Genomic DNA, 24,976 nt, shown 5'->3' on the forward strand with positions numbered 1-24,976 from the left:
TGACATGTGCATAACGTATTGTAAAACCTAATTTGTGTATATTTTAATCTTATTTATCTACAGTTGCTGGCCACATTTTTAATACAGTATGAAAGAATAAAAGGAGTCCAGTCTTCAGGTGTAATGACAATTTTCTGGTTCATCTCATTGTTATGTGCCACAGTGATTTTTATATCCAAAATAAAACATGCCTTAAATATGGTAAGTGATTTTGAGCCTCATTCAGTTGAAAACAATCCCAAATGCTGCAGTCATAGAGTAGTTGCTTGGTAATTATGCCAGTCAAATCAGTTAATGATTCAGGTAGTGTACCTTCATTCCTTAGGCTGTTACAGCAAAGAAAGCAAGAATTAATGTCTTCTGTTTGAAATGCTCATGAGATTCATAATGATTTTAACTGTAGCAACAGCTGCCAAGAAAGCTGGGTTGGCTGTTGGAGAAAGCGGATGTGTCTGCTCGAGTGCACTCAAGTTCTGTGTGATCTTTGATATCAAACTGCTCTGGCTGGGAGTTCACATCATCTTCCTGTTGACTGTGCAGTGGATTTCCTGAAACACTTTGTTCAGTGCTGGTGTGGTTTCACCTGCTTGGACAAAATCAAAGTGAAATATTTTTATGTAAACTTGCCCTGTAGTAAGACCACCTCAAATATCAGACTAATTGTGGAGCTGCCTGAAAATGACACCTTTATTTCTTGAAACCTTTAAGCTGAATTGGCAATTTTGAGAACTTTCAGCCAACTTTTGTCTTCAGCTGTTGGAAATGGGATTTTACTGGGAGTGTGTGTCCATCTATAGCTGTGCTTTGATTTCTGTGGCTTATTTGTTATGCATCAGTCCCAGTCTAAAAAAATGGAAAAAATCTCTGAATTTTACACACAGTGGAACAAAGTGTAATGTAAATTCTCCTCCTCTAAATTTTATCTTCTGTGTGCATACTAATTTTAAAAATTTGCTTTCAATACTCCTTGCTACCCAGTGCATAAATGTCTTGCTCCTGTAAGGAATACACTGACTTCAAATTTGGGGCTGTTAGCACAAACCATGTATTAGAGAACTTTTTACATAAGAGATTATTGCTTGTATTTTAATGATAGTGACTGAATAAAAATAAATGTCTTTCACATCCTCTCCCCTCTCATTACTTTCCCTTTACCAAAATTGACATGGACTTTAATTTGCATGGGAGTGATTAGTGTAGCACTTACTTTGCAGAGTTTACAGTAAGGAACTGTTTTCTGTTTAGTCATTACATGTTATTTAAAAATTAATTCTTCAAGCCTTCTAATTGGAGTATTCCCTTCCTTTGCAGGGTGCTGATGAGGATGCATTTCGTTATGCCACCTTCTGCATCTACTTTGTCCTGGTATTAGTAGAGCTCATCCTGTGTTGTTTTCCAGAGCAACCACCTTTGTTTTCTGAAACAGTAAATGATCCTGTGAGTCTGGACGGAGTGCCAAGTATCATATATGCAATGTTCTGTGTAATGGGCTACAGAACCATAGTCTCCCAGATGACAAATAATTAAAATTCTGCTTTTTATTTGGTGATGCAAGAGAAGCCCATAACATGAAAAACTGGGAGAAGGGAGGGGCTGTATGTAATAAAAAGCACAAAAGTACTGTTGTACTCATTGCTGAATAGCATTCCTTAAGGATAAGTTGCATGTATTTATATTCAGTCATGCTGCTGGCAGTTAGTGGGAAATAGTGATTTGAAATGCAGTGCTCCTGGTTATCTGATATGTTCAGTAGGCAGTAGCATGTGGATTCATTTCATTTGAACATGGGGAAGAATTTAGACCTGGAAAGCTTTTGAACCTGGGCAGATATGTTTGATTTGTTTTTACCTTTCTTCTGTCAAGTAAAGATTTAACCAGCTCAGATGCAAGAGCAGCTAATGTTAGAGGGTAGTTTGAATGCAGGTATTTAGTTTTACCCAGGCATGATCTTTTTTGTATGTTCTAAATTATCTGTACCAACTTTATGGCATGGATCTGAAATGACCCAAGAGATGCTGGATCATCCTTGTACCACCTCTGGGTTGGATGGTTCTGTGTCACAGGGAGGTGACACTGGTCACTGCCTGGAGTTGGGACGTGCTGAGTTCAGGAGTTTTGGTTTTATACAAGGTCTGATTCTGGTTTGATGGCAGTTAAGTGACACTGACTGATGAAGGTGTGAAATGTGTGAGGGGGGAATAAATATTGTCTTTGTAACTGTGGAAAGGGTCCATGGCCATTCCTGAATCCCAGAGTCACCTTGTCCAGCAGTGTCCTGGTGCAGGGTGCTGTGCATGGCCATGGCACATGGTCTGTGTCTGCCTGCAGGGAGGAGCATCTCGCTGAGTCTTTGCATCTTCTTCATCTTTTGGTTCTTTTCATCTCATTCAGGGGTTAAATGTATTTCACAGGATACTGTGGGTGTAAGGAAACCTTTTCTTCTTTGGTCATGGTTGTAGTAATTATAAGGTGGTGTGAGACCACAGTGCTTTGTTTTTCTGTTCAGAGTATTTCTAAGAATTTAGAATGTCTTCAGGAAACAGGGCGGACTTCAAATTTGAACCTTCTGTTTTGTTGAGGAAAACAGCCAAGAAGTCACATTAGTCAGCCTTAAATTCTGCTTTATTCCCTTTTGCCAAATATTTCCAAACCAGACATGTCTGTAAGCCTTAAGTAAAATTTTAGTGTATATTCACTTAAGCCAACAAACTGCAATGAAATTTCTGAGATGTAGATGTTGATGTATATAGAAGTCAGGCAATGTGTTTTGTATCTTGTTTACATCACATAAATCAAGACTTGTTCAAAGAACTTGTCTTCATTCTATCTGGTATGAAAGTGGGATTAGTACTTATTTGTGTGATAACTATTTAGTTTTATCAAAAGTAGTAGTACTTTAAAAGTAATCCAACATGTTTTAATATCTTAATCTAGGGCTTTATGCAAGCCAAGTCCAGTTTTTGGTAGTACAGGATCTAGTGGGCTCTTAAATTTAGAGTTTCTAGCAGCAAGTAGATTAAAAAAATATAAAGGAAAAAACCAATACAGCATTTTATATAAAATTCAAAATATTTTTATATTTTGATGCAGTTGAAAGTATTCCCTTTATTTGTTGAAGTAGATGTCTGTCTGTCAGGAAGGCAGGAGTGGCTGACCACTGGAAGTTTTACCTCCTTCTCCTTCTGACTTGAAAAACGTCCATTTATTCACTGATTGATGATGTTGAATTTGTTTGCAATCATTTTACTGCAAGTGTTTGGAAATGTTAAATTCTTATCCCCTTCTAAAAACCGAAGGCATCTGTGTAATTCATACTCTTACTGTTCCCTGTAAAGGTTGCAGAGAAAATTTTGTGAAAAAGAGGAAGTGCAAGACTATTTTGTGCAGCTGGATAAGTGCAGGACAGCACAGTACAGGAGAAGCCAGGCTGCACAAACATGAGTAAAAAATGGCAAATGTTTGAAACACTTGACTCTGACTGGTTTAATTGCAGTACTTTAATGATGCTTGGTGCCTTTTGTAGATAGACTATGTGAGTTACTTCAGTTATGGTTAGTGGTAAAACCAATGTTTTGTTGTGCTTAAGGAGTAGTTTTAGCATTCTTTAGATGCTGTTCAGAGTTCTGAAAGAGGGGAGAGAGAAATGTGCACAGAAAATCTGGCAGAAAATGAACTTCTCATACCTTTGAAATTCTCCCAGCCTTTCTTTGTGCTCTTTAAACCCAGCCAGATTAGGAGTGTATCAATACTTTAGTTTCTCATACATATTTGATGAATGGGATGCAGGGCTCCTAAGGGCTATTTTGGGATGCTTTTATAGGTGCTTTTTTGTTTGTTTGTTTTTAATTTGTGCATCTGTGTTTATGGAGTCCCAGCACTTTACTGGTAGAACAGCAGAACTGAATTTTTCATTCATGATTAACTACCCAATTAACATACTTGTGCCCTCAAATGGTAGCATACCTTGCACTGACATGAGCACTGAACACAACATCTGGAGACCTTGTCTGGCCTCCACTGGCCTCCAGAATTCCTTCAGCTGTTTGTTGTGTTGTTGGTATGGAGCACTGCTATTCCTGTGTCCCGGTGCTGGAGCTGCTGACAGCCCTGAAGCTGTGCCTGTGTTTGCTGAGCAAGCTCTCAGCAGCATAAATGGCAAGTTTTAGTCATGTGAAAAAAACTTTATAAACAAAAGGAATTTCAGAACCATAATTCCTGCTTTGCTTGTTTCTTTTAGCCCTGCAGTCATTTTGTGCGTGGATTGATTTCTTTTTCTCTCCTTTAGAATCCATGTCCAGAGTTCAGTGCTTCTTTCCTCTCCAGAATCACATTCTGGTGGATCACTGGGTAAGATTAAGCTGTTGCATAAAGAACCAGTTCTAGATGGCACTTTAGGATCCTGCTTTCAGAGTTAAATTAGCAATAATCATGCAACAGTAATTTTGGTTGTTTTGATTGATTGTTTGGTAGATAGCTTAAATGAATTTTTTTAAAAACCTGATTAATATTTTTAAGGTTTCCTTTGTTGGGTCTTTGTAATTTAAAATTTTACCAGTCCATATTTAATGTGTTTGATGAAGGAATATAATAAAAAAACATTCTTGGAAAATATAAGAAAGGAGAAATTGTCTGCTGTATTTAGAAACTAAGACATTGAAAAATATTACCTCTTTTTGTCCAATAGGCTCTTTTTCCCATGAAATTAATTCTACTTATGCTGTATGATTTGTGAGTTAAAACACAGAAGCATGTAAAATAATATTGGTGTATAGTTGTGGCTGGTACTTGGCCAGAGTTCCAACAGAAAGCTAGATGAAAGGAATTGCTTTGTGAAATTAAAGGCTAATAAAGATTTTGCAACTTGCTAGGCATGGGAATATTAATTGCCTGGCGGATTTTCAAATGAGATCACGTCATCCTTTCCTTTATTTTGCCTGGAATTGGAATTCAGTGGCATATCTTGGATCCTCAGATGTTTTGGTGTCTTGTTCTCCCAGTAAGGACAGGAGGATGTATGTTTTAGCATCTGGACCTGTTTTGCTGCAGGCACCAATGCTTGCTTGCACCTTTGTGGTTTGCTGGTTCTGTTCTGGGGCTGGATGCCCCATACAGATATATGTATCTACATGAACATATATCCATATGTCTCTATATATCTGTCTCTGTAGATACAAAAACATTTCTACTCTTTTTAAATTGATATTGTTGATTCCTTCTAATACAGGTTGATGATCCAGGGTTATCGGAACCCTTTGGAAGCCAAGGATTTGTGGTCATTAAATAAAGAGGACAAATCAGAGCAAATAGTGCCAGGTTTGGCTAGGAATTGGGCAAAAGAGTGGTCAAAGACCAAGAGGTAAGTTCAGTTATCCTGGCTTTCAGTTCTGCCAAAATGCAGAGGTTTAAAAGCTCAAGTGACTCAGCCTCTACTTAGAGGTGTTTGTCATTTGTTACCAAACCTGCTTTTGTAAGGGCCCTGTGGCTGCCTGGGATTGTCCTGGAGTGCACAGAGAGCAGGGACCAGCTGGGGCATTGTGTTTCTTCTTTATGAAGAACTGACTTTCCCTTAGTCTTTCATGATCTGAAACTTATTACTGGGACTTTTGATGTGTGGTTTTTTTCCCTGGGGAGGGAGTGTTTGGACACAAACTTCTGTTGTGTAATTTAGGAGCTTGGGCTCCCTCTGTAGTTGGGAAAGCCTCGGGAGGATATTTCAGGGTGTAAAAGTGAGCAGCTTATTCCTTTCTTTTGACTATATAGGGAGTCTGAGCATCTAAGCCAGATGACTAAAATTAGAAGGACTGCATGCCTGCAGTCTCCATCCTACTTTCATCATCCTTGGCTGCAGCAAACAGGAGCACCTTTTCATTGAAGGAAAATTGTGTGCTTGCTTACACAGTGTTTTACATACAGCTTGTCCTCACAAGTTCAGAGCAGGGAGTTTAGCATAAGCCAGATGTAAGAAAAGAATGTGTTCAGTCCATTGGATGTGTCTTGGCATTAGCCTGACTTCAGTCTTTTAACTCTGGTGGTACAGTGATTTCAGTTAAAGTTCAGCATACTGGATTCTATAATAATAATAATGTTCTCTGCTCTTTAAGCTTATGAGTTACAGCTTTATTCCTCATTCCCCAGGGCAGACTTAAGGGAGAGATGTATAGGAATGTTACCTATCCAAGCAAAGAAAGCCATTTCTGAACAGCCAGTTCATTTAATTATGTTGTGTGATTAAAAATGTTTGACAGTAAAACTCAGCTAAACTGTTAAGAATCATAATAAGTAGCTCATTTACATCTCATTTATGTAGTGTACATTTTCCCAGTTGGCTTTATGCTTGAATAAAGGCTGCATTCTCTACCTAATCTTTTTTCAGGCAACCACTAAACATGTTATATGCACCCACAAAGCAGCAAAAATCAGGTGACTCAAATGGTGATGTGACAGAAGAGGTTGAAGCTTTGATTATAAAACCATCTCAGAAGAGCTCTGAAGCATCTTTATTCAAGGTGCTATACAAAACTTTTGGACCATATTTTCTCATGAGCTTCCTTTTTAAAGCTGGACATGATCTCCTGATGTTTGCAGGCCCAGAAATTCTGAGGTAAGACCTGTATACTTCATTATTGTATTAAAAGGATGCAAACAGGATTTAAAGCATGCTGGTATTGCACTCCCCAAGCTGCTTTGCCTTCAGCTGATAAAATTAGGAAGAGATGTCATACAAGGGAGGGACCGTGGACAAACATGATTTCAGTCCATTGGTTTTCAAATCACAACATCCTGCAATAAATATTTGATTACTTCTTTTCCTTTTCAGCACCAGGAGGGCAAGGCAGAAACATAATCAGCAATAGCAGGAGGGTTTACTGAGTTCTAAACTGTAATTATTCTGTGCCTACACCTCAGAGTATGTGGTGCCACAGAGAGCTGAGGGGCTGGGAGGGGTTCTGTTGCTTTGAGCTAAGAAGTAAAGGACCTGCAAGTGGTTGTATTTCAGCTGGAGGGGATATGAGGCTTTTCAGGGTAGCTCCAAGTGCATGTAAGCCATGTGTTACTTTGTGTTTCAGACTGTGTTGAGGAGGGAGTGGTGTATGCTCATGCAAAATGATCTCCAGCTTCTACGAACTTTGCTTAAGTGTTTTATCTCAGTTTGGTGCTTCAGGTGCTTGCATGACCTGTACAGTGTTTGGAATAACCTAAGGCTGAGCTGTGACATTGGGTTTTGTTTTCCATCTGTCAGAGGACTCATTTCTCTCTCCACAGATTGCTGCTCAACTTTGTGAACAGCAAAGGTGCTCCAAACTGGCATGGCTACTTTTATACCGCGCTGCTGTTTGTTTGTGCCTGTCTTCAGACCCTGATTCTTCACCAGTATTTTCATATTTGCTTTGTAACTGGAATGAGGCTCAAAACAGCCATTGTTGGTGTAATTTATCGAAAGGTATGTGTTTCTTTAAATGTGTAACAATAGTGTGACTGCAAATATGCTTTGTAACTGTGAGAATGCATCACTTAAGTCTGAATAATAAAGTAGGCAACTCTGGTATGCTGATTCCTAGCTCTTAAAAGAAATAAGAACATGTCTAATTTATTAATAAAGGCCTTTAAGCCACAGCAGTTTTCTAATTTGCTACTTAATGTGCTTCTTCTCACTGCCACGTAAGAAAACATTCCCATTTAGACTTGGGGTGTGTAGTGCTTCAGTTAGTGCAGAAATTATAGATGCATCTACATTTGCCTCATTGGGATTTACCAGCAGTGCCATCTTAGAATAAACTGGAACATTTTAGAAAGCTGTGGACTGATAGCTCTGTTTGAGGAAAATGTGTCACAAGAAATGAAGATTCCACTTCTTACACTAAAACAAAAACAGATAACAAACCAAGTAAACGATACCCCCAAGCAATAAAACCACCAGCCCATACCCCAAAGTTTGCTTATTGACTTTAATGCTATATTAGCTTAAACCTGGCTGATTGATTCAAACTACACAATTTGCATTTTGTAAGGTATATGGGGCAAACAGAATATGAAGGAGGAAAATGACTACTTGTAATTTTAAGGAAGCAGTTCTGTAAAGGACTTGAATTCTGTGGAGAAAATGCAAATGACTAAGTGTATCCTCATGATGTTCTAATTGTTTATTTTTTATTTACACATAGGCACTTGTTATCACAAATTCTGCTCGGAAGACTTCTACTGTGGGTGAGATTGTGAATCTGATGTCTGTGGATGCTCAGAGATTCATGGACTTGGCTACCTATATAAACATGATCTGGTCTGCCCCTTTCCAGGTGATAGTGGCACTGTACTTGCTGTGGCAGGTGAGCATTGTGTGTTTCCTGTTCTGGCTTTGGCAATTGCTGCTTCTATGATTCTGGAGGATTTGCAGCACTGAGGGGAAAGTGCTGTTTATTAAGAAGCCATTCAGAGCTGTTTTTGTCATTGCTGTCAGGAAGGAAGGCAGGAGGTTCTGAATTTGCACATCTGAGTTCATATGGGGAGGATGCAGAGGGGAAGAATTATCTTTTGGGGGACTGCAGCACCTAGAATATCTCATTTATCCCTTGATTTGAGTAAAAATGGTCTTGGCTTTTTGCTCAGAGTAACCATATGAGGTGTTTGCTGTTTCTAGTTCACACAACACTGGGCTGACTCTTCTTCAGAAGAACTGACAAATCAGCAAAAAGTGGAGAGTGTTAAAGCATATTTTGTGTGTGTGTATAGAGATATATTTGGAGTGAGATTGAGCTATATGTACTTTTGTGTGGGGGCTATATATAGGTTTGTTTCAAAAGTCAGAGTATATAGGTATTAACCCAATCCCTTGCTGGATCCTTCTCCTCCCAAGCTGAAAACCTATTTCAGAATCATCTTCTGTAATGTATGCAGTGGTTTGAGCCAAGATTTAAAAAAAAAATGCTGTGAATAAATGCTTACAGTTATGTACTGTTCAGACTTTAGGTCCTTCTGTGCTGGCAGGTGTGGCTGTCATGGTCCTTCTGGTTCCAATAAACGCTGTGATGGCAATGAAGACAAAAACGTATCAGGTTAGCACCTCTGTGTAATGCTTTTAAGAAGCATCTATTCTTTGTCTTTATTCCTGGAGGTTTTTCCTTTTGTTTTTTTCCCCATCCCTCTGTCTGTCCCTTAAAAAATGGGAAGGGAAAGAGAGGTCAGGGGTATTGAGTATTCAGAATAAACAAACTCATGTATTTTTCAGCCTTACAGCTTATCTCTAATGGCCTAAAAACCTGCAGTAGTGAAGACCAAGGTAGACTTTAGGCAGCTTCATGAGATGTTCAGTGATTGAATTATTAGCAATTAGTTCAGTTTTTAACTTGCTGAAGAACTAAAGTGCAAAGGTAAACAAACTACTGTCTGCTGAATGAATCTAATGGCCATGAATGAGATAGTCATGTTTCCAGGATGTGTGGCTTGTTCCTTTTTTTTTGTTTGTTTGTTTTTGTTTCCTGGAGAGATGAAGAAGTCTTAATTGTTGGCTGTTTTTGATCACTTATCAATTTTATTTAGTGGGGATCAGTTTGGTACAGGGAGTGAGCTTAAGTGCAGCCTCAAACTCAAGTTTTCTACTGCACTAAAACTACTTCCAGCAGCCCCACCACATGTGTTGTGGTACAGACTGAATATTGGAGGAGATTGACGTATCCAAGTGAAACCTTTTAGCTCCAGAAGTTCATTAAAACATACCCCAGCATTTGATTCGTGCAGGGGAGAAGTTGGGATACCTGGCCTGCCACAACCACTGCTCTGGGCCAGCTGTGCCAGTGCATTCTGCTGGCTGCCTGTGCTGACCAACAGCAGTCCAGCTTTGCACTGCCCTCATTACAATATTTTAGGAAGATGGAAACTTATGAACTGCTGAATGGAAAGCTTTTTGCCTTAGTACACCATCAGAAAGGTATTGATAGTGTTGAAAATGAAGCAAAATCAAGTTTGGTCTAAGGTTAGATGCAAGCTGCACATCTTACACTGGCTTATTTTTTAACTGCATGTTGTACCTGAGTCCCAGGGCTCCTTGTTACAGGGTCAATCACTCTTAAACCAGTGCCACGCTTGTTTGGATCTTGGTTTGGATTTATAGTTACGTGAAGCATTCTTTTAATTGGTTTAAAACGTCTTGTTAATTCTGCATATTTGTTTGTTCAGATAGTATCTCAGATTTCCTGCTTGGGAAGCTAGTAAGCTTTTGATGATAATGAGGTAAATTTGCCATTGCAAAATACAAAGCTCTGAACTTTGAGGCTCTGCCAAGTATTGTGCTCTGTTAATTATTTTTTGCAATGTTGTTTTTAGGTGGCTCAAATGAAGAGCAAAGACAACAGAATTAAGCTGATGAATGAAATTCTCAATGGGATTAAAGTTCTGAAACTTTATGCTTGGGAATTAGCCTTTAGAGAGAAGGTATTAGAGATCAGACAGAAAGAACTCAAAGTCCTAAAGAAATCTGCTTACCTTGCTGCAATGGCAACCTTCACTTGGGTTTGTGCTCCATTTTTGGTAAGTGAAACAGATCTAGAAGTCTTCTCTCCTTTTTGGGATTGTGCTTTCCAAGGCAGCATTTGAGGCCTTCTTTTGGTTTTGTGTTGATGAGTTGAACCAAAATACCCCCCAGAATGGTGGATCCTTGAACACTTAGGGATCCACTTCTCTATGGACAGGCACTGCTGTTTGCTTTGAAACTCAGTCACACCCCAGTTGGACATATTCTAGAAGTTAATGGCCAAAGTATTGGAAAATAAAAACCTCCTCCTGTTTTTAGTAGAGTACTTGAGGAATCAAAGATGAAATGTATGGTCAGATTTAGGAGAATAAAGAAATCCCTCATTTCAGTGTGCTTCTGAGAGCAGCAGGTGCTTACATTGCAGTTCCTGGCTGAATGGGATGCTGTGCTCTAGGACTGTCTCTGGCTGGGACTCTCCCAGCATCTGTGTAAGAGCAATATGGAGGAGGCAAAATCATTCTGTAGCCTGAGATGGCTTCAAATGCTTACTTAAAAAAAATAAAAATCCATGATATGTGAAACATCCCTCCTGTGTTTGTAGTTAGCTCACATTTCTGCTAATACAAGGGAGAGAAGGGTGAGATCACATCAAAATTGCTTCCGACCCTATCAGAACGAGGGACCAATGCTCTTGTCTGCAGAAACAATTAAAAGCCATGACTACATTAGGATAAAATATGTGCTGTTCCAGTGGAAGGTGTTTAAGTGTACTTTCCAGTCTCAGATTCCTTCCCTCCAAACATTTTCAGAGTTTACATTATGCCCGGGGCATGATGAAAGGCAGAGAAGCAGTGCCCTGGGTAGGAGGCATCAGCTGCATTCTTAAGTGAATGCTTTTCTAAAAGAAGTCTGAGATTATCATAATATAAATACATTATTAAATGAAGTTTCTAAATAAAACTCTGCAGGTGGACTCCCTGGTGCTGTTGTGTGGACCTGAGAAGGCAGAGGGGGGTAATTGCAGCTCTGTTCCAGCACACACAGGGGATGTGTGGCACTGGCTTTGCCACTGGGCCACCACCCAAAGTGCAAGGCTTCTCTTCAGCATCTTATTCCTTGGATTTTTGGGAACTTTTTGTATGTTTTGATGAAAAAATTATTCCAAGTGCTTACTTGAAAGCACTTCTGACCTTCAAAACTTTTATTTCCTCTGTTCCTTCCCGTTTTCAAGGCCAGGGTTTTTAAAAGCATTGTTTAGTAGCAGTGTCAGGGTTTTGCAGTGCTTTGTGTGCTCATAATGGTTCATTTCAGACTGCTGCTAACACAAGAGTGTAGACATGCTGCTTGTGAGGTTGTTCTTTAGACCCTGTCTTGTTTTTGATCTCCATGGGAGGGCTTTCTCCCTGGGCTGTGCTTGTCCAAACTCAGGGCTGTGCAAACAAGCTACTGTACAAGGCACAGCTGAGTCAGCTGCTGCACCAAGGACAACACATGTCTTCACAGCAGTCAGAGTTTTTAACAGAAATACTGATGTCTTCAGTGCATGCTGTGCTTAGATGAGACTGTTCCTTAGGTGGAGAGCTCATTATTTCAAGTGTTTTAGGAGGGAGGATGCCAGAGGTTTATCTACCTTGATTTATTGTTTTAACTGGCAGTCTGTGGGAAAAAGCTGCTGGATCTGGTGATATGAGGTGTGAGGGTGTTATCAAGGAAGAAAACACTGTGAAGAAAGTGAACGTCTGGTTTTACTTAACTATAGTAAAATTAAACTTACTCAGCACATTTGAAAAAAATGAGTATATGGATTTTTTTGAATTATTTTTATAGCTTATGATTAGTGATGACAATGGTTCAGTGTAGTTTTCTTGTTCAGTATGAAACTGAAACAGTTCACAACAGAAAAGGCTTCATCTTTGTAATGCAATAACATTTCAAGTTTCTTGTCCATGATAAAGTGGGCTGTAGTTGGAAATCTAGGGTTGTAACAGTCTCTCCCAACTGGTTATAAAATAGGTTAATACTAACTTTTCTGCCAATATATGTTACTGACCTAATAGCTGATACTTTGAGGAGTGTCTTAAAACTGAAAGAGATTGGGGGGGGGGAAAAGACCAGTGATCACCTCTACTTCCCTTCTCCTGCCGTGTGAGCACAAATGGCCTGGGGCATTTGTGGTTTCCCCTTTGCTGTGTGAGGAAAGTGAGCACTTAACTCTTTTTAGAGAGGAACCATCACCTTCTTTTTACTACAGCAGATTTTAATCATATATTTGTTTTGCAAAAAGTGTTGCCAGGAAGGAAAAGTTATCAGAACATTCCTCTTTGTTTGATTTATAATCCGTTGTCACACTGTGTACTTCTGACTTGGTGGCTTTAAGACATGACCCTCACTACAGCCTCTACACTTGGTTTCAGGTTGCCCTCTCCACGTTTTCTGTGTATGTCCTGACAAACAAGACCAACATCTTGGATGCTGAGAAGGCCTTTGTTTCTCTGGCATTATTCAACATCCTCAGGTTTCCACTGAACATGCTTCCTATGGTCATCAGCAACATAGTAGAAGTAAGAGTTCAGTCATTAATAGATGGTTTTTGTGCAGCAGGAGGGCCTGGGTGCAAAGATTACCTTCCCCTGCTCAGAGAGTGACCACTGGGGAAATGTGGCCACCTCTGGAAGGAACATTGCAATTCCTGTGTGTGAAGTGCTGTGCTAGTGAAACAATCCCAGCTATGCTGGATAGGTGTTCCTTACATCACCCAGATTTCTTGTGGGTTGGGAAGTGAAAGTTTGGCTATGCAAGCAACTATGCAATGGGTTTAAGGAGGGATTAGGAGTGCATAAAAAATGATATAATGTGGCACAAAACAGTGAGCCCTTCAATGTAATGAGCAGAGTAGAAATAGTTTTGCATCCTTTTTCCATGCAGGCCAGTGTCTCCTTGAAGCGCCTCAGGGTGTTCCTGTCTCACGAGGAGTTAGATCCAGACAGCATTGTCAGGGGTCCCATCAAGGAGGGTGAGTTTCTTTGCCTGTTGCAGGTCAGTGTGGGCAGGTTTTGGGTGGGTTCTTTTGCTTTCCAAATCAAATTTACTGCATTTTTAGTGGGTTTTGCTGATAAATTTGAGCCAGAAAACAGAGAAGGCAGTTTGTAAAATGAAAATTATAAAAAGATTCTTCTTCCTTCTCAGTTTCTTTTATCTCTGCAAGTGTGCAGTGCTGGAAATGCAGCTGAATTAATTGGTGTTTCTGTTCAGCTGACATTCATGTACCTCTTGGTTCCTGAATAAGAGTACTCTTGGAACCTCTGCTGTCTTGCTAAATTCAGTAAAAGCAGAACACAAGTTTTTTGCAAGCACTGGGTGGTTGTTCTGAAGAAGTAGCTTTATACCTCTGCCCATGTGTGTTTGGATTGTGACAGCACAATTTAGATGCTTGCATTGGTACTTTTATAAATATGAGCTTTTTTCTTTTCAGCTGAAGGATGCATTGTTGTGAAGAATGCAACTTTTAGCTGGGCCAAAACTGATCCTCCTTTGCTGAACAGGTAAAGATTGGTGCCCTCTATTCCACTTCACAATCTTACTGCATCATAAATTATCTATATTTTAAAGTACATATGGAGAAGAGTTTGTTGCCATAAAGAGAGAGAAAAATTAGCATCAGTTCTATATATATATTTTTTTAAAAATTGTTTCTTTGTGGAGTAGAGGGATCCAGACAGAGTGAGCTGCAGGGATGTCAGGCTCTGTGCAGATGGGATGAGCTCCATCTAGGGGATGCAACCAGCTCAGCTCAGCCCCTCTCAGCTCCGCTCCTCCTGTGTGCCCGTGCCCTCAGGCTCCATGTCACACCCTGAATCTCACTGTGCTCTGCTGGCCTGGATCCTGGGCTGCAGAAGGCAGTGATGCAGCTACAAGCTGTGTCTTCCCTGTGCCCTTCCTTATCTTTGGCTGCTTTTTCTTGGGCCTTATATGGCAAATTCTTGGGGTAAAAGTGCTGTGTTTACATTTGTGTTCATGGAACCCTTGGGAAAAATCATGTCAAGATTGGGTCACAGTGCTTTTCTTCTTTATATTTTCTCCCCTTTTTGACTAATTACATATTAAGATTGTTCTATGCTCTAAGCACGAGGAGAACTTGGTGCTTTGTGAGTGAGAGTTTGGATTTTCAAACAGTTCCAGTTTCAGTGCTGAGTCACTATTTGCAGTGGGTGTTCACATTGCACCTGCTTTTAGATGGGCAGTTCACTTGACTGTTTAACTACTGGGGTGTGCCAGCAAGCAAGGCTGAATTATGTGCACTTTATTTCAGCATTCATTTCACTGTTCCTGAAGGCTCCTTGGTGGCTGTTGTTGGTCAAGTTGGCTGTGGAAAGTCTTCACTGCTGTCTGCATTACTGGGGGAGATGGACAAAAAGGAAGGCTACGTGCTTGTCAAGGTGTGACATATCTGGAGAATTGTTCAGCTGTTTGTGGGTATTGCCAGAGGGATTCTGGATTTCCAAGTGGTGTGAAAAGGGAAGAGCCTTTCAAATGAATGCACTTTTTAGCTTGCTGTCCTGGCAAACCATGTATATGGCTTAGCCTGCACTCTGTGTAATTACCTGTTAAGCCTTGACCCAACAGCATCCCAGTCTGTTGGTGTCAGATAAGGCCAAAAAAAAAGTGGAGCTCTCAAAGATGGGTGTTCTGGTGAGTCTTGTTAGCAGCTGGGTATGAGATGGGGAGACCCTGTTATATATTCTCTGAGGAAGAGCAGTGTTGGGTTCCACCTGCTCAGACATCAGAGAATTACAAGCAGAGAGGGTGCACTCTCTCCTTGTAACATGGGAGAACATGGGCAAAGCTGCTGTTGCAGTTTGTTCTTTCTCAGGCATCACAGCTGCACAGAGCTAACAGAAAATTATCTGGAAAGAAAACTTTTTCAAGAGCAAAGCAAATTTGTTGCATTTAAAAGTCTAGGTCTGACCACCTTCAAAATTATTGTGGAAAAAATAAACTAGTTGAGATCTGAGTTACTAATTATTAGTGCAGAAGGAGAAGGCAGAACTGATACTCAAAGCAAAATCCTCTGCATTATCTCAGTCTCCTTTGAAGTGACTTTGATATGAAAACCACTTCCTCTGCTTTCTGCAGAAATCTCTTGGCAGGGGTGCATTTGTTAAACATTTGGATTCCAGATTAAACTCTTTTATGCAGAACATAGTTTATAATTATATGAAAGAAGTAATGACTTTTGACATGCAGTAATTGTGCAAACGTTCTCTAAACAAATGTTTCCTCCAGGTTTATGTTAATCGTATTTTGTTTGAAGTCCTTTATTTTCCACCAATGCACTTTGTTACATTCACTTGTAGAGAGGATTACAAAAATAACATTTTGGAGGAGGCGTGAGCCCAAGAACTGCTTTGTTTGGAAATGGCCCTAGGTGATTTGTGAGGAGATTAGCACTGCCTGCCTCACAAAGCCCTGCTGTGCCTTGACTCTCTGTGCAAACTCTTAGTCCTATGTACTGAACTTTATTTTTTTTGCAGGGCTCTCTAGCCTACGTTCCTCAGCAAGCCTGGGTTCAAAATGCAACCCTGGAAGATAACATTATCTTTGGGAGGGAGATGAGTGAGAGCCGGTACAAGCGTGTGATTGAGGCTTGTGCCCTGCTACCTGATATAGAGATTCTTCCTTCAGGAGACAAAACAGAAATAGGAGAAAAGGTATTTCAATACACTCCACCATGACAGTGCTATTGCTTGAAGTTATGGCTGTGTGACTCTTATTTTACTTTATCTCGAAGCTGTATTGAATTTAAAACATGCAGGGCAGAAATCCTCTAGAAGAAGAGGCAGATTTGAACAGTGTGTTCTCCTTTTGTTTAAACCTCAAAGGGGAAGAAACCTGTCCTCAATTACAAATACCAAACCATCCTGCAGTGACAGTTTTTAATTGTTTCTAAGTTGCCACGGTTATAGAGCAGAAAAATACATAGAAACAGGAAGGGAAAAACCTGAACGCTGCACTTTTGTTCAAAGCAAGCAAACACCCCTCCAACCCCTCCAAAAAATCTGAGTCACAATCCACGAAAACAACCATCACCCCAAATCTGGTCCTTGGTTACCCAAGCAAGCAAGCCTGGTGTGGGGTTTGGAGATGTGCATGGACGATGAGAGCTGAGCTGTGGGAGCAGGACCTGCTGTCCCTGTGCCAGGAGCTGGCAGGGGGTGTGTGGGGCTCTGGGGGGTGTGCTCTGACTGGCTCAGGGGGCTGGAGCTCCTGGCTGGGCACAGAACTGGCAACCCTACATGCAGTGAAGGTGCAGCTTTATCTCCCTTGTTGGTCAGCAGGCCAATCACATTGTGTACAGTGTGAACAGCTGGTTCCTCAAATCAGCACTGCAGAGATACAGCTGAGAAGAAAAGTAGCCTCTGAATGTACAAAGTTAGGTAGCAGTCAAGGTTAATTGCTTTACAAGAGTAGCAAACATTATTTTTTTTGGCTAACCCTTCACTGATAGTGAGAACAGAAGAGATGTCCTTCCTTGCAAGAGGGTTGTGACTGCTTATGCTGATATCGAAATTATTTGTGGAGATCTGTTTCATGCAATATTGAAACTCCTCTAATTTAAATAAACCACCTATGACTTGTGATTTTCATAACCTGTGGGAAAACATCTTTCAGCTGTAGATAAAGGATTGTGTTTTCTTGTTTCCCCAGGGTGTGAATTTGTCTGGAGGACAGAAGCAGCGAGTCAGTCTTGCTCGAGCAGTTTACTGCAATGCCGATGTCTATTTACTTGATGATCCTTTATCAGCTGTTGATGCTCATGTTGGGAAACATATTTTTGAAAAAGTTATTGGACCAAAAGGAATCCTGAGAAATAAAGTATGTTCTGTCTCTGGAGAATGCTTTTTCTTGGCCGAGTTCAAATGATTCCAAGTTTGTCAAGTTGCATGTTTGGACTTCTGTTTCTAGCAGCTGAAAAATGAAAGGATCCTTTTGCAATTTTTAGGGGACTTTTATAAAGCACTGACATTTTTGTAGTGAAAGGTGCTTTGGTTTCTGTAATTCAAAATTATTTGATGGAAAAATCAAGACTATGTTCTCTTAAAAATGCTGCATGCCTGTCCCTCATTACTATGCTATTATACACAGAATTCAAGGAGTAAAGAGCCGTAGTCCAACCATGGTGTTCACTAATCTGAGATGACAGAAACCCTTTATTTTTCTTTTTTGCCTTTTAGACTAGGGTTTTGGTAACCCATGCAATCAACTATCTGCCTCAGATGGATACAATTCTGGTGATGACTGATGGAGAAATCTCTGAGATGGGCTCTTACCAGGAGCTGCTGGAGCAAGATGGGGCTTTTGCTGAGTTTCTTCGTACATATGCTAATGCTGAACAAACCATGGAGAACAGTGGTAAGCTCACAAATAAACTCTCTTTATGTATGTCATGCCAATAAAGGAGTCCTGTTACAGGAAAAACAGTTGTACTGGTGGGAAATTTTAAAGAAATTACTATTTCTTGTGATTGCCTACGTAGGTAGGGTGCTTATTTCTCGAGGGTGTTGAAGGTTGTGAGTTAAATACACATTCTTTCTTAAAATTAGGAATATGTGTAACAGATCTGTAGTAAAATTTTGTCTCAGATGGTAGTGAGAGTGAACAAAGGCCAGCTGGGGTTCATACACCCTTCCTGTCTCTGTTAAGATCTGTCTTTATGCAACTGGTTCCTTGGGGGATTGGGAGGAGGAGGAAGCAGCTCAGTTTTCTAGCTGCTGTCCTTGACTCCTGCATCTGCTTTACAAAACAGCTGTAGAGCTGCACTGGTACAGGAATACACTTCAGATTTATTTGTCTTTCATCTAAAGACAGTTGCAGTATTGGATTTTAATAGGGGAGCTTAGTCTTTGCCTCCAACCTGTTTTCTTCACTGGGTTACCTGTGGTGATCTCCTGATGCTTCTGCTCAGAAGTGTAAGGGATGCCTGCACTGTGCTCTGGCTGGGGTTAAGTTGGTGACACAAATTTGGGAGCAGATGCAGAGAAGGTTTTGGGACCAAGGAGGGGTCTGAGCCTGCTTTTTGCTTTTTCTTCCATTTGGGAAAACACTGGTTCCTTCCCATTCCCTGGATTTTTTTGGTGTCCTCCTCATGTCCATCCAGGGGAAAGTGGAAGTGGTGCCACATTTACCTGCACTGATGCAGCTGGGAAATATTAAAGAGGTGTTGAAGAGCTTCCTTTGGCAAGGAGCTGCTCCTGGTGCTCATCTCAGAGTGCCTGTGGGAGGTCTGGGATGGTCTGCCTTGCTCTCTGGAGCTCCACGAACCAGGCTGGCACCAGACTGCCCCTGGAGTCTGTGAGTGGGCAGGGATTGTTTCTGCCTGTGCAAGGTGGCCTCTTCTCCTGGCTCCCTCTTCCAAGGAGCTGGATTTGGGGATGATCTGTCTTCTCAAAGCTCAGGCTGCCCTGCTGTGGGCTGGCATTCCCTTGGAAAGGTCTTGTGATAATCCCAGTTGCTGCTCTGCAGAGTGGGGTGCTGGTTTGGGTGGATGCTCTGAACAACAAATACTGCATGGGTGGGTGTCTCACTGTGGGAAGAGATTCTGTGGGAGCAGAATCAGGTATTCTGTGTATTTTCTGTAGGTGCTTCTGTAGCTACTTGGGGCACAGTCAGACTTGTTGCAATCTTCAGTGTATGTGAAATTTGTAGGCAAATTAACTTTCTCTGTGCTTCTCTAGGCAGTTAACAAGTTAACTTTAATATGAAGATTTGCCTCATTTAATAGCCTTTCAGTTGTCTTTGTATCCTCCCATTTTCAGATGTGGAAAAGTAGGTTTTGAAATCCTTTTCATTAAACTAAATTACTTTATTTTTCCATTTAATTACTGAATTTTCTTTTGGAAAGTGAGCCAGTGCTTTATCTCTTGCCATGATTCTCTGCAGTTTTCTAATAAGAAGCACTTCTAATTTCAGTACCCCTGGTGATCTGGAGGGGATTGCTGTGTCACAGGGTTGACCTGTTTGCAGCAAATTTGTTCATCAGTTCTAGTCAAGTGATCTTCTACCAGTGCTAAAAAGTGAAAAGTGGAGGCATTGTTTGTCTGATTCATAGGGAAAATATTCATGTTTGTTGGATGTGTGAAAGGTCACTGTTGCTGGGAATCACAGCTCTTGGATGAGCACAGGAGTGTGATGGGAGTCAGGCTGAGCTGCTGGAGGGTGTCTGCACTCCCACTGCTCAGGGGAGGCTCCCTGCTGTCTGGAGCTCTGTGCTGGCAGCCTGGGAGCACAGTGGGCTGCTGTTCCAGGCTGGAACACATCTGCTGCTCCAGGGCTGGAAAACCTCTCCTCCTGCCCAGCCCCTGAGGTTTGGCTGCAGCTCTGGTCCCTGTCCCCTCCCAGCCCACTCTGTCCCTTTGGGGTTCCATGGGTTATCTCTGCCCGTGTTCTGCTCTGCTGCCTTCCCCAGCCTCAGCTTCCTAGGGCTGCTTCTCTGCATGGGAAAACTCTGTGCCTTGAGATTAAAAATAGCTCAATCTCAGCAAATTTGATTCTGCCTTGGCTTTTGTATGTGAGGTTGTAAAGATTGAAAATGGTGGAGTGTGTTCTGGGAAAAACATTAATTGTATGTGCTTTTAGAGTCAGATTCATTAGAAGGACACATCCAACCTCTGGAAACAGGTAACTGTTTGCCATGTGGCTTTGTATTAGTGCTTGCCTTGGAGTAATGAGAGTAGCTGCAGTTTATTTACAAGAGGCTGAGTCATTATCAGAGGAATTTTATCTGCACAGTAGGAGGTGTTTGCATGGTTTGCACGTCCTTAGTTGTGTGAGCTGCAGCAGCTGGTGTGTGGCAGCCTGTAGGTAACTCAGCAGCAGCAATTCTGTATCTCAGAGGCTTCCAGGAGGAAACTTTAACTTCATAGATACACTCTGGACCCAGAAATGTAGTGGGTGTACCAAGAGAAGCATCACTCACGATTGAGCCCTGAGGGTCCCTTTTGTTCTCAAATGTGTATTCAGTGCTCACAGCTGTTCCCTTTTATAATTCCTGGGTACTTTTTTCAGCAGAACCCTCATTAGTGGGTTTATACCCTAAGTACAAATGTCTGTGATTTACTGTGACAGTCTTGAACATTTTTTTGTACTCAGAGTTAAATGCAAGAAATCTTCATAGCCTACAAAAAGAAATCAAATTTGAGCTTTTAGGGGAGGGTGGTTTATTTGTGGTTTTGTTTTCTTCAGCAATGTTCTAGAGCAGTATGTTGCTGCAATGCTTGCTGTTTTTCATATGGGAACCTTTCAAAACAAATGCTGTCAAGTACTTAAAATAACCAGCAGTCCCATCTTGGTTTGATCTTATTCACATAAATAAGAACTAAATAATCAAACTTTTTCACATTTTATGCTTTGTCTTTTTAAGACCATGCTGAACTATTTATTTTTGAGTTTTTAGAATAATGAACCAATATTCAATGCATATGTTTTGTTTCATATAAAAACATGAAAATGTCAGACTCTAGATCTACACAAATGTTCCTGAATATCTTTTGAGTATATTCAGGTTGATACCTTTGCATAAACTGTGCATAGATCCTTCAAAAATGCAGAACTCCTTGTTGCAAATTCCAAATTAACTTCCATCCATGAAAACAGAGTTCCATTTACTGACAGCTAACTTTTTAGGAGCCAGACATTTGGTTTTTATAAGGAAAATTGACATAATCTGAACCTAGAAGTTTTACTCATGGCACTCTACTGCACTGAATTAAATTGTGCAGAAAAGGTGAATATTTCAAGCTGCCAGGTTTTCTGGAGTGGTTTAGACACTTGTCTCGTGTTCTGCATCTTGGTACAAGCAGGATGTTGTGGGATAACCATTCATGGAAAGATCTCTTGCTTAAAGTCATCTGATTCCTGCAGTGCCTGAAACACCAGGATTTTGCACATACCTTCTTGCTCAACTTTGCAGGAAGACTCCAAGTTACTAGCACATGCCTGCTGTTCTTATAGCTTTACCCCCTTGTTTACAGAGTGTCTTCTCATTGCATTTGAAAATAACTTATAACTAACTATGTAGAAGCTGTGGTTTGAAAAGGAGTGGCTGGAGTGTTGGAGTGGGTCACATGTGGTGTGGTATTGCATGCTTGAACATAAATTATGTCCTCATAATTATATTGCATTATTACTGACCTATATTTGCTAGAAAAAGAAGTGTTCTCTGTCTTGGCAATTAACCCTCTTGGGGGTTTAGGGAACTAAACTGATTTGTTCTGTCAGTTTTCTGTTAGTATCTGTAAATACTTATGCTCCCTGCTTTGTTTACACCTTAAGACTGCAACTGGCAATTAGGATTGAAATGAAATGCTTGTGTCTCTTTGCCTAACCATTTTCATGTTTACTTTTTCACCCTCTCAGATACAAATAGTCCATCTGCAAAGGAAGGCAAGACTATAGAAAATGGAGGCCTTGTGAACGAAGCCCCTGGAAAGTTGATGCATAGGTGTGTGTTCTTTTTTTATTTTCTTTTTTTTTTTTTTCTCTTGCCCCCCCATCCATTAAATCCAGTCACTCAGAGGTGGATAAACAGTGATTTGATGGTTATGGTATTTGTTAGAGGGAAAATATAATCATGCTACATCCAGAAGCCTGGGAAAGGCCAAGCTGCTGTTGCTCTGTGGTTGCAGGTGCAGCAGCAAGAAATGCTGCAGAGGCACCTGGAGCACCCACACCAACACAGCCTCATCCAGGCCCCTGTCTGGCTGAGCAGGAAGGTCTGTGCTGCTGGAAACACGTTTGTGTCTGCACAGGGGGATCTGTGCAGTGGCTGGGCTCAGTCCCTCTGAGCCTGGGAGCTGCCCCTGGCTCCCAGCTGCTGCCATGTGGCATTTGAGCTTCTGGGGCTGCAGCCCCACTCCAGGCTGGTACAGACTGTTGCACAGTCATGTCTGCACACACACAGCTCTCATGACACTCTTCTTGTGAAGAAACTCTTGTGTTATAGCAAGATATTGTGGGTTTGGCTTGCATGACAGGGAGAGTGTTTTATTGGCTAGTCCAGCTTTGTGTGTGTTCCTAAGGCTTCTGCAGTTTACTACTGTCAGATGGGATGAAGTGCCAAGGGGACTTTAGTCTGACCTACTGCAGCTGCTGTTCTGCTTGCAATCACTCTGATTATACCTTTCCAAAACCATCTCCCAGTCTGTGCCTTATTCTTATGGTGCTCTAGATAGTGCCCTAATAGTGCCTCTGTTGTTATGTGCACTGTATTTCTGGAAGCTAATGAGTGCCTGGGAATTAATAGCCTGTTTTGGGGGGAGTGTGGGTACCCTTTTTGCACTCCAGTAGTTGCTGTGATGATGATGGGGTTTGGAAAGGCTGCTCTGGATGATCACAAATCGTTTCTCTTTCTGGTGTGTGATTGTGCAAGCAAGACTTCTTTACCTGGTGACTGTTACTTGCACCTGGGTACTCAGGAACCAAACACCACAGGGAGGGTTGGGAGAGGCACTGGGGGCAGGAGGGAGACCTGAGGAACCTCTGGCCCCGTGATGGCAGCTGAGGACATCTCCACAGGAGTGTAAACCACTGACTTGGAGCTGTCACTGTCAAAGCCTAGCTGGGAGGTAGCACCTCTCCTATGTCAAGCTGAGATTAAAAAAGAAATGTCTTCCAACAGGCAACTCAGTAACTCATCAACATACAGCAGAGACACTGGGAAGCCACAGCACCAGAGCAGCACAGCAGAGCTGCAGAAACCTCTTGCTGAGAAGAATTCCTGGAAGCTGACAGAGGCTGACACAGCAAAGACAGGGAGGGTAAGGTCTCCAGTTCCCATTCTGTGCCCTTCAAGTTTTGGAAAAATGTTTCAGAAGAAAATAACTTCTGAAGACCGTGTAACTGGTGTGAGAAGAGGCTGAGTGAATTCTTGAACTTGCTGCTTGTGTAATACTTGATGGCAGTGTTGCTGTGCCCTCTGCTCCCAAACCTGAGCCCCATGTTTGCCTGTGGAAAGAATGTTGACACAGAACTTCTGTGTGAGATGATGGGCCTGACCACATCAAAGTGTAGAAGGAGAAATTAAAACTTTACAACTATTTCTTGGAGAGAGGTTGCAACAAATTAGGTGACCTAATGAAAACTGCCCTTTATTGAAAGGATCTGCAGTTGACTCAGATGAATTTTAGCCAAGTTTCCACTGTAGACATAAGTGTCTAATCCCAGGATAGCCAGGGCTTTTTGAGAAACCTGAGGCTGAGGTTCCTGGGAAAGGGGCACTTACACCTCCTAGCAATGTTGCTGGAATCCAAGCTTGGATTGCTTGTTGTTGGTTAAAGATAGATCACAGGATACAAGCCATGTGGAGCAAGGGTTGGTTTAAAGGCTTTATAATCTTGTGGTACAGAGAGCCAGAAACTGGAACTCCTCAGTGAAGTTTTTGGCTCTGCTACTGATGCTCTGTGGTACTTCAGGCAGCTCCCTCCCTGCTCCTCCCTTCCCTTGGAGGACATGGAAAGGATGATGTGTGCTGCCCTGAGGGAGTGTTGGATTTGGCATGTCTCCCTGGAATGCTTTGCAGTATGTGTTCCCAAGCAGTGGCTCTCTAGAGTGCAGCTGCTGTGTTTTCATGGCCTCATGGAGGAACATTGACTTTAAATAGGTGTTGGACAAGGGGGAGTTGCTGGTTTTGAAACTTAACTGCAAAATGAGCATTTCTTTTTGTCTTCTGTCTTCAGGTAAAGGCATCAGTGTACTGGGAGTACATGAAAGCAATTGGACTCTTTATGTCTTTCTTGGCCATTTTCCTCTTCATGTGTAATCATATAGCCTCCTTGGCTTCCAACTACTGGCTGAGTTTATGGACAGATGATCCTGTTATCAATGGGACCCAGCACAACACACCTCTCAGACTGGGAGTATATGGAGCACTGGGAATTTCTCAAGGTTTGCTTGGTCTTGTGAATTTTAACATTTGCTGATTCAGTGTTTCTAATTCTCTTGGTGCCTAGAGCAGCATTTTCCAAAGGATTTGAGTGTGGGTTTTCATAGAAAAATGAAAAACTTGAATTAAAAAAAGCAAGCAAACCAACCTATACAATTATTCAGTTACAAAATGTGTTTTTCCTTTCATTTGTAAATAAAATTTCTCTAAGTGAGAAGTATTTTGCTGTCTGATGAGCCAGAATTGTGACAAGTCTGATTTGAGGAGTGTCTCCATGGCCTGTCAGCAGACTGTGCTGCCTGGTGTCAGGGGCAGTTTGTCACAGAGGCTGTGGCTGTGCTGCCTCTCTGCAGCCCCAGCCTGGCTCAGCTGCCCTGCCTGGGTTTGCTCTCTGCTCTGACTGCCTGTGGCTCCATCCAGGGCACTGTGGAGAGGTTGCTTCAGTGATGTTTTGTTTTGTCTCCTCTTTGTGGTTTAGAGTTTGTTTGTTGTGAAACCAAACACCCCAAGTACCCCACTTCAAAACTGCTATGAAAATCCCACAATAAAAAACAAATGCCTAGAGCAAATTCAGT

The 24,976-nt window shown here is 41.4% G+C and overlaps 1 protein-coding gene across 1 annotated transcript in view; it reads left to right on the forward strand.

Moving 5' to 3' along the window:
* ABCC1 (ATP binding cassette subfamily C member 1) overlaps positions 1-24,976 on the forward strand; it is a 45,016-nt gene that overhangs the window by 11,446 nt on the left and 8,594 nt on the right. Inside the window, exons 4-22 of the mRNA XM_033073699.1 lie at positions 64-201; positions 1,312-1,437; positions 4,286-4,347; positions 5,225-5,356; positions 6,374-6,601; positions 7,264-7,441; positions 8,163-8,324; positions 8,958-9,050; positions 10,318-10,521; positions 12,880-13,026; positions 13,391-13,478; positions 13,938-14,007; positions 14,775-14,901; positions 15,997-16,173; positions 17,171-17,338; positions 17,698-17,875; positions 21,878-21,962; positions 23,139-23,277; positions 24,196-24,403. Of these exons, the coding sequence (XP_032929590.1) occupies positions 64-201; positions 1,312-1,437; positions 4,286-4,347; positions 5,225-5,356; positions 6,374-6,601; positions 7,264-7,441; positions 8,163-8,324; positions 8,958-9,050; positions 10,318-10,521; positions 12,880-13,026; positions 13,391-13,478; positions 13,938-14,007; positions 14,775-14,901; positions 15,997-16,173; positions 17,171-17,338; positions 17,698-17,875; positions 21,878-21,962; positions 23,139-23,277; positions 24,196-24,403 (2,710 nt within the window). The remainder of the gene's footprint in view (positions 1-63; positions 202-1,311; positions 1,438-4,285; positions 4,348-5,224; positions 5,357-6,373; positions 6,602-7,263; positions 7,442-8,162; positions 8,325-8,957; positions 9,051-10,317; positions 10,522-12,879; positions 13,027-13,390; positions 13,479-13,937; positions 14,008-14,774; positions 14,902-15,996; positions 16,174-17,170; positions 17,339-17,697; positions 17,876-21,877; positions 21,963-23,138; positions 23,278-24,195; positions 24,404-24,976) is intronic.

The sequence above is a fragment of the Catharus ustulatus genome, chromosome 16, assembly GCF_009819885.2.
Source record: "Catharus ustulatus isolate bCatUst1 chromosome 16, bCatUst1.pri.v2, whole genome shotgun sequence".
In the NCBI taxonomy this organism is placed as follows: domain Eukaryota; kingdom Metazoa; phylum Chordata; class Aves; order Passeriformes; family Turdidae; genus Catharus; species Catharus ustulatus.